Genomic DNA, 9012 nt, shown 5'->3' on the forward strand with positions numbered 1-9012 from the left:
TGCTTAGAAAGGTTCCAATTAAAAGAAGCATCATTATCTATTTTTAATACATAAAACATAAATTAGTCAAAATATCTCAATTTCACATTAAAGTATATATTTTTAAGGGACAAAGCTCAAATATGCCATCAAACTTTGAGAAAAGGCTTATCTATGCCATCCGTTAAAAGTTTAACTCATTTATGCCATTTCCGTTTGAGAAAAAACTCATCCATGCCATTATTTATTAATTGAAATGGCATAGATGAGCCAAACTTTTAACGGATGTCATAGATGAACCCTTTCTCAAAAGTTCGATGACATATTTAAATCTTTTTCATTATAAATAATAATTTAGTTAATGACGTGACCGAATCATAATTGACCATATATATAAAATAGTTTTGCAAAACGAAAAATATTTTTAATTTACAAATAATGACATGGATAAGCCTTTTCTCAGACGAAAATGACATAAATAAATCAAACTTTTAATAGATGACATAAATAAATTTTTTCTATATTTAAACTTTTTTCTTATTTTTAATGGACGCCTCATAAATATCAAATAATTCTAACCACCTAAAAAAATAAAAAAAGAAATCACCTAGTATTTTATTTTCATGAAATTAAACCTAAAACCTAAGGAGTCTCAGCCAAGTATATATACGTTAACCAGAAAGCCAGACCCTAAAAGCACATTAAAAAAATTAATATCACACACTCAATAACAAAAAAAGAAGCAAAAAATAAAAGTGGTAACATTATCCATAAGAATTGGATATGGTAACATGTGGCAGCGTGTCAGTGGATGGAGCAATGTCGTGTGGTAGCTAGGTTGATCTTTTGTCCAGGACAAAAGATATCTCATTAACTCAAAGCCTCTCAAATCCTACTTGTGCTTTTGCTCCTTCCATTAATTTTCATCCTTCAGCATATCTCTGCTGTAGAAGAACAAGTTCAGACAAAGAAAGAACATAAAGAACCATGGCAAGTAGCAGCATGGCTTCTGCTGCCTCTGGTTTTATGGTGGCAGCCCCTAATGTCACCTCTAACTCTGCTCCAAGGAGCTCTATGTTATTCTTCTCCTCCAAGAGCAACACCACCAACATCCCCAGGCTCGTTGTCCGGGCCGCCGATGAGGCTGCACCACCAGCTGCTACCGCCACTGCTGAAGGCGAAGTTCCTCCTGCCAAAGCTGCCAAGCCACCTCCAATTGGACCCAAGAGAGGAACCAAAGTAAGTAGTTCAATAAAAGAAATAACACCAACTTATTTCTTATATAGTATGTGTTCACACACATGATTAAAGATTTAACAAACCAGTAGATAATATATAGATGCTAGTTCAAGATTTAAATTTGATTGATGGATTCTAACATACAGGTTGTTGTCACTAAAACTCAATACACTTTTGAAATAATGGGTTCAGAATTTAATAACGGTTGAGATTTTTGTAATTTTTCTTATATATATATTATGCTTCCTGTCGAAAATGTTGGGTTTTTAGTTGATTATATACTGCATCAGTTTCTGTGTGCGTGTGTGTGTACAGATATCATTAATTTGTATCTAAGTATATATAGTCTTAGTCATACTAGGCATTTGTACATCCAGTCTCTTCTTCAGCTCAGGCTGTTCATTACCAATTGATTCTCAAAATGTTCTGAATACAGGTGAGAATTTTAAGGAAGGAGTCTTACTGGTACAAGGGTACCGGCTCAGTTGTAGCAGTTGATCAGGTAAGGGAATTTATTGGAATCCATGTTCTTTGTGACTTGTAAGAGTGAAAATTTAATTACAAATAGATGTTAACTTTTGATGTTATTGTTGGTGGCGATGGTGCAGGATCCAAAAACACGCTACCCAGTTGTAGTGAGGTTCAACAAAGTGAACTATGCTAATATATCTACCAATAACTACGCATTGGACGAAGTTGAAGAAGTGAAATGAAGGAGTGGAAGTAATTAGTTCAAAGTTTTTCATATTTGTAATATGTCCAGCCCTGTGCTTTCCATGTTTAATCTCTAGCTATATACTGGCTTTGAATGTGAATGTGTATCATAATTCTATGGCAACTTTCTCCCTCCATTTCTTATTTAGCTTCTTGCTATTACCCGATCCAATTCCTACTATCTCGTGAACATTATGTGGAAAAGGTTTATGTTTGTATGACGGGTCTACACCTTAAAGGTAGACTGTCTAGTTAAGGACGTAGAGGATGATCAGACCCCCTAAAATTCTAACATATTTCCAGTACTTTTTGGTACCAAGTGTGAATCATATGCTACCTTGTACAGATAACAATTATATGTCTAAAACAGCACAAATTTAATCATGGTTCAGAACTAGAAGAGATAAAAGAGTCTTACCTCAATGCAATAACAGGGCATGGGATCCATTCACTGTTCCCGTCCCGTCTTTTGGCTTACACTTACGTTGATCTCTCTTGTTTCCATTCCATTGCGAGAAGATAGAGATCAAAGTAGCAAGTACCCTGAAGTCTGAACTATGGCAAGACATTTTCATGTTTTGGATGCAAAGAGAGATAGCTTTTCAATTAGGGAAAAGACACTATGTATCAAAAATGTTGATTGTAGACGACTGCAATAATCTATGGAAATATGAAAATTTACACTTCAATCAGGGAAAAGACACTACGTATCTAAATGTTGATTATAGACGACAGTAATAATCCTTGGAAATATGAAAATTTTGAGGACTTCAATTTTACACGTCAATAGACAACCTCTCTATCAAATAAGCTTATTATGGAAACTATCGTAATTAATCACATTCCCATTTTCGGTCATAGGCTTATTAAAACTTGATCCACGTAATTATGGGAGGGTACATACTTGAGCAACATGCATACCCTGGCTCCCATCCCCTGCTTCCACTCTCGGAAACACCCTGGCCTGGACACACGTGAAGTTAACCTCACCAACAAAGAAAAAAGAGGGAGGAACGGAGTTAACGAAGCAAAAGAAAACTTGGTGAATGCTGCAATTATATATTGAAGAGGAAAAAAGAAGTATATTGTCAACATAATATAATATAGTTCTTCAAAGAATAAAAAAGAGGAGAAAATCTGATCTCAATTCTTAAAGCACTCTTCCATCCATGCCATCAAGAAGACCAGACCAAATGCCCTTTACTGGTGGCAATTGCACTACGAAAGCATTCCAAGAAGGACAACCAACACCACTGCCACGCACACGACCATCCAGGCGTAGAGATAAATACCTGCACGTGATTAAAATGACCAAAACATCATTCAATTGCTTTAAGTTAGTTACTCTTTTATAACGATGCCTACTAGCATTTCAAGATTTGTTTAAAGATTTATGTAAAACCATTAGGAAGGCCCATTTTTCTGAACTCAATAATGCTTACATTGCAGTCCTATTTGAAAACGTGTCATGAAGAACTCAATCAACCGATCTTTCTCTTAGAAAAACAATATATACTAGTATGTTTGCAGAATACTTACACAGGAGATTCAGGAGAGACGCTGGCTAGTTTCTTTTGTTCATCTATCCACCTATCACGAGTGAATCAAATATGAGAATCTCTGTTTTTACTTCTCGATATCAATGTAATTATTGTTAACGTCAGCAGAACAAGTGAAAGAAGAAATAGTTTCAAACTAGACAAAGTTTCATGTTGTTGGTAGCCCACTCACTTGGTCCACTCAGGGGCATATATAGGAGCAAGCTGCCATAGCCTTTTTCTTCTGGAAATTTTCTCAAGTTCTTCATTCTCTTCAAATTCAAAGCTAGGAGAAATTCCATCTATTGCAAAAGGGACCACAAGCACTCCTCTTTCTAGAAGGCCCTCAGTAAATGGTGCACTGAGTTTGAAACATTCTGAAATGAAAGCCGAAGGGCCAGCAAGGATGACCAAACGAGCAATTCCTCTGAAAGCACTAACAGGGACAATTTTCTTCTCATCCACACGAAGCTTAAGATTTGAGAGATTTTCCTCTCTTGCTAATTTTGCCACCTGAGCATTTTTTGCTTTATTCTCCCTAAAATACAGAAAAGCAAATATGGAGACTGCGCAGAGATCTATGCCGAGGCCTTTTAGGATCTCAGGAACTTCAGCACCTCTTGATGAATTGGCCAATGCAGCAATTAGTCGTGTAGAGGCAATAAGTCCTCCAAGACCAGCGCTTGCAATAAAAGCAAGGTAGAAGAACATCCGAACAGACCGAAAGGGAGAAAGAACTTCACTTCTTATCTTTGCTGTAGAACTAAATAACAAATAAAATGAAGATCAAAAGGTTGTTTCACTTTAAAGAAATGGTAAAATATTTTGATAAAAGTTATCCTATTAGATTAGTACTGAAACTGGGGTACATATACAGAAAACATATCCACGCTAAAAGTTTTAAATTTCCCACATTCTTAACAGCTGTCAGAAACTCACAGAAGTGGAGTAGACTTGTTATGGCGAAATTTGCAATACAAGGACCTTAATGCACACAAAATTATGTTGGGAAATAATGACTAACACAAAATTGAGCTGCAATATTGGTGCTCTTCTGGAGCAGCAAGTTCTTCGCTGTTGATCCATCAATAAAACAAGGCTTGATTATAACCTTTAACAAGTAAACTTTTCCAAACCCGTTCTGTTAAGAGGTGAACACGTATTTGTACAAACTTTCTCCAAAGGAATTCCATTTCCAATCATTCGGTGGGACAAAAACAGGGAAACTTACGAGCATACGATGAACCCCCATTAAAAGGAAAGTATATGTGGTCAATACACATATGCTAATTTTTCCCCCTTCTTGATAAGCAAAGTAACTTGATTAAAAGTTCTGAGGAAGATATATCCGTAGCCTGTAGTTTTGTACTCGATAAGCTAATGGTTTAATCTCCTTCCTCTTACCCTCCCCCAACCAAAAGTAGTCTTAGTAATTCCCATGATAGTTTCATATATTACACGCTGGTTTGTTACCATCTTATTTCTGTTTTAAACAAATGGCCACAAATAAGTCAATAATATTGGAAATACACAAATAAATAAAATAGCAAACTCCATCTCAACCGAGAAGTGAGGAAGCAATTAAACAAGCCAGTACTCGTGTATAATTTGATGCTTCATGAAGCTAGCAATTATACACGTCATGAAATTTGGCCTACTCAACTTATAATACATTATTCATAATTGTATTCAATATGGACCAAGATATACCTATCCTCAAAACTTAAGGTACCATATAAGTTAAAGCTTTAAATTGCATGTATTTTCTTGTCTAAATAAATGTCCACGTGGTTTATTTTGGATAGTTTTAGCCTACAAGCCAAATTATTACGAGGTTAGATTAATGCATATTGAAGAGAATATTCTATATACAAGAATTCTGAAATTGCAAGATACTCATTCCCTCTAATGAATAACTAGATTCATACCAAATTTCTCTTGACAATCTAGCAAATGATGAGCAATGAGTGGAGGCGTCCACTATAAGAAATATAAAAGAAGCTCTACCTGCTCTTGCCCATTTACCAGTGATATGATACACACATCAGAAGCAGCAGGTTACAAACTGATGAAGTTAATAAGGATTATTAGTATTAAAACTTTTGTTTCACGAAAGGAGACGAGATCTTTAATCCACGTCATATCCTTCCTTGCGGATTCCCTGTTACTAAAGGAGTATGCAGTAGCGTATTTAGAATAGGTTGTATGGGTTAAGCTAAGCCCACGGCTTCCAGCTCAAACCATAAATACATACATATATGTGTCTGTGGAGTTTCTTATCAATTTAAAGTTAATATCCAAATGTCAATGATCCCTCCCTTTTAAGCCATCTCGCTCCTTGGTGGTTAACAAACAAGATTAAAAGGATTTTCTATAAAACAAAGGGAAAGTCTCTCCCTTCACATTAATGCTCTGTTAGAAAACTTCATAACATATGGAACAATGAAATACGTCTGGAATTGGATGGAATAACTCAAAATACAAGAGTCATGAATTAAGTTTCCCTTTTATTAGGGCATACAATTAGCAATTTATCACATTACATTTCTCCCTATTATAACAAAATCAAATAAATCGACAGAAGCATCTACACGAGCTGAAATGATACCTTATATCAGAAGGAGGACTCGAATTGTTACAAACTAGGGAGAGCGATTTTGGTTTGCGTCTGGAACTGGTGATGTCAGTGAAGCCGGAGTAGGATTTCCCACCATCTTTCAGTTGGCGAGAAAATGCGGACCGTTTAGCAGTAAGATGGCAGTTGGGAGAATTGACGGTAATATAGAAGAACTGCGCCGCCGTAGCCATGGCTGAGCAACGTTATTCCGGCAGAAGTGCAGAGGTTTGTGAAGGTATAAACATGGCTGCTGCCACCATGACTTGGGGAATGGGGATATTAGTTTTGGATGATCCAAACACAGCCACGATGATTTTCGCTTCCTTACCAAAAATGATTTTTAAAATTAAAAAAACGATAAATTGAAATATGATTTGGAGTAATAGAGTTGATGCTCACGCTGAATTTTCATTTTCTTTTTTCCAATTTCATATCCAATCATCAATTTTTTTTCTTATCTAAACTATTATTACATATATATTAAATGGAAAAGGGTCAAAATGTACTTACACAATAAAAATGTTCTTAATTAATATTTTGGTCTAAAAAAGTCTTTATCGTAAATATTTTGGTCCAATAATGTTCTTATTATTACTCAATGAATCAAAAATATCTTTTTCCAAATAAATTTTTTTTTTTCCTTTTAAACACATTTTTTCCTAATGATGATTTAAAAAAAATTAGAATATGCTCATCCTACTTTTATTCACAAAAGATTAAGAAATAGAAATATTTTCTATTTTACTAAAAAAATTTTGTCGCTATCTAAATGAATATTAATGACGGGGTTACTATGATTTTATATATGACCTATATTATTAGTTAAAAAGGTACATAGAGTTATTCTATCTTAATTGTTAATTGAGATTAGGAAGAAAAAAAGATTAGTTCCAACTTATTTATTAGTTAAAGTGATTTTTTAAAAGAAAAGGAACAAGAATATGATTCTTTAAAAGTTATATTTTTATTAGAAATATAATATGTTTTTAAAAAGAAAAAAATATTGATATATTTATCAAAAATGACATTTTTGACTTATTAAATAACAAATAGGGGTATTTTTGGTAGGACTGTGCATTATTTAGATTAAATCAAAAAACCAAACCAAATTAAACATAATTTTAATTTGAATTGGTTTTTTTAGTTTTTTTTGATTTTTTGGTTTCGGATTAAGAATTTACGTTTTCTTATTGTTTGTGCAAGGTAAGGTTGCATACAATAGATCCTTGCAGTCGGGCCCTTTCTCGGACCCTGCGCATAGCGGGAGCTTTAGTGCACCGGGTTAAAAAATAAATAAATTATTGTTTGGTTTGGTTTCGGATTTTGAAAAATAAAAATCAAAAAAATGAAAAAACAAAATTATTTTATATGGTATATATAATGATAATAATAATAATTTGGTTAATTATTAAAGTTTGAATTAACCACATGAGTTGAATTTCTGGTTCAACCTCGACGTGATTTCTTATTCAGTTATAATATTTTTAAATTAGAGTTAGTTTCATTGAAAGTTTTATTATGATTTAATTTACATTTTATGTTTGGACATCTATTGAAATAATTTAAGTATTTTGTTTTAAAGTTTTACCCGTGACTTATATTAGAAAATATATTTAAGAGATTCAATTTATTACTTATCTTTATATGTAATTTTTACTTATCTTAGCATGCAAATATAACTTTGATTATGCTATTAATTATTAACATAACCGAATAGCTGAATCGAAAAAAACCAAACCAACAAGAGAAAAATCGAACCAAACCAATTTTTTTGTTTGTTTGAATATTTTTTTTCTTTGAATTGAGTTACACTTTTTCAAAATTGAAAACCGAAAAATGAAAAACCGAAATCGAATAACACAAATATGAACTGAAAAACCAAATGCACACCCCTAATTTCTGGACCAAACTATTAGCAATAGAGGCATTTTTAGACCGATAGAAGACAAATGCATTATTGAATCAACTATTAACTTAGAGCATTTTTATTAATTTCAAATAGCTTAAGTACATTTAAACCCTTTTCAGTATATTAAAATATATCTAAAAGTTCATTAAGCCAAATGTTTGGAAATAATCACCTAATAAATGCTTTATGTTATAAAATATGAGCAATATAGAGCAAGCAATATAAACCAAAGATATGGAGTAGAATATACAAATTATCTTATTTAAATGTCTTTAAGTGCCTCTCGTAATGGTGAATGACAACCCTATTTAAAGATTGAGAAATCACTCTAAAAGTCACCATGTTATATGTCATAATAAATAGATACATTTTTATTTAAAATGATGCATGGAACATGGAACTACTTATACATGAATATAAGTAGTTCACATATTAGGTAAATGGACAATCCACTAATTCAATTGATTTATAACCCTTCCTTTTGGATGTCCACAGATAGTGTGACTCATAAAACATTACCAAGAAAAATCCAGCAGGATAGACCTAGTGAAGAAAAAAGAGTGCACACATTTCATAATACGTCTTGAGTGTTTCCTCATTAAAGAACTTACCAAGAAAATTCAATTAGGACAAAATCATGATTAAAGAAAAAAGTACAACACATATTTCACTGTAATGACCCTCCTGGTCATTTTTCAGTTAATGAATCCATTTTGTCTTTTAGAGCGTTCCTATAGCGGCCCCAAGTCATTTATGACTTGCCAGAGCTGATTGTTTGGTCGTCTGGTCGTTCGTTTGGATTTTAGGTCCATTTTCTCATTTTGAAGCTTTTAAAACATGAAAAGTTGATTTCAGTCATAACATCAGGTAAAATACCTCAGAATGGAATTCTGACGGTTCCATCAGCTCTGAAATGACCAAATTAGGCTAGAAGCGTGGTTAACATGAGTATCGATGCATTCGATGTGAGTTTGGGGCCATTTGGTGTTTTAACCTTTGAATTTTGGCCTAACTTT

At 33.4% G+C, this 9012-nt stretch overlaps 2 protein-coding genes across 2 annotated transcripts; one reads left to right on the plus strand and one right to left on the minus strand.

Annotated features, from left to right (window-relative positions):
* The first annotated feature begins 592 nt into the window (after positions 1-592).
* On the plus strand, positions 593-2076 carry LOC129882690 (photosystem I reaction center subunit IV B, chloroplastic). Its single transcript, XM_055957097.1, has 3 exons — positions 593-1218; positions 1655-1720; positions 1827-2076. Exons 1-3 carry the CDS (start codon positions 967-969, stop codon positions 1929-1931), a joined length of 423 nt encoding a protein of 140 aa, XP_055813072.1. The 5' UTR covers positions 593-966; the 3' UTR covers positions 1932-2076.
* Positions 2077-2971: 895 nt separating this feature from the next.
* LOC129882689 (protein LOW PSII ACCUMULATION 1, chloroplastic) lies at positions 2972-6496 on the minus strand. The gene is made up of 4 exons (XM_055957096.1): positions 6079-6496; positions 3664-4233; positions 3472-3522; positions 2972-3224 (listed from the first exon to the last, which is right to left on the minus strand). Exons 1-4 carry the CDS (start codon positions 6276-6278, stop codon positions 3083-3085), a joined length of 963 nt encoding a protein of 320 aa, XP_055813071.1. The 5' UTR covers positions 6279-6496; the 3' UTR covers positions 2972-3082.
* Between the last annotated feature and the right edge of the window lie 2516 nt (positions 6497-9012).

This window comes from Solanum dulcamara, chromosome 3, assembly GCF_947179165.1.
Source record: "Solanum dulcamara chromosome 3, daSolDulc1.2, whole genome shotgun sequence".
Taxonomy (NCBI): Eukaryota; Viridiplantae; Streptophyta; class Magnoliopsida; order Solanales; family Solanaceae; genus Solanum; species Solanum dulcamara.

What these genes read in the sequence shown, in the direction of transcription:
- LOC129882689 (XM_055957096.1), bottom strand. Translation starts at nt 6,278, where the DNA reads ATGGCTACGGCGGCGCAGTTCTTCTATATTACCGTCAATTCTCCCAAC. An exon ending in AGTCCTCCTTCTGATATAAG is followed by an intron (nt 4,234 to 6,078) that starts GTATCATTTCAG and finishes TTTGTTATTTAG; the next exon opens with TTCTACAGCAAAGATAAGAA. An exon ending in GTCTCTCCTGAATCTCCTGT is followed by an intron (nt 3,225 to 3,471) that starts GTAAGTATTCTG and finishes AATCACGTGCAG; the next exon opens with GTATTTATCTCTACGCCTGG.
- LOC129882690 (XM_055957097.1), top strand. Translation starts at nt 967, where the DNA reads ATGGCAAGTAGCAGCATGGCTTCTGCTGCCTCTGGTTTTATGGTGGCA. An exon ending in GACCCAAGAGAGGAACCAAA is followed by an intron (nt 1,219 to 1,654) that starts GTAAGTAGTTCA and finishes TTCTGAATACAG; the next exon opens with GTGAGAATTTTAAGGAAGGA. An exon ending in CAGTTGTAGCAGTTGATCAG is followed by an intron (nt 1,721 to 1,826) that starts GTAAGGGAATTT and finishes GCGATGGTGCAG; the next exon opens with GATCCAAAAACACGCTACCC.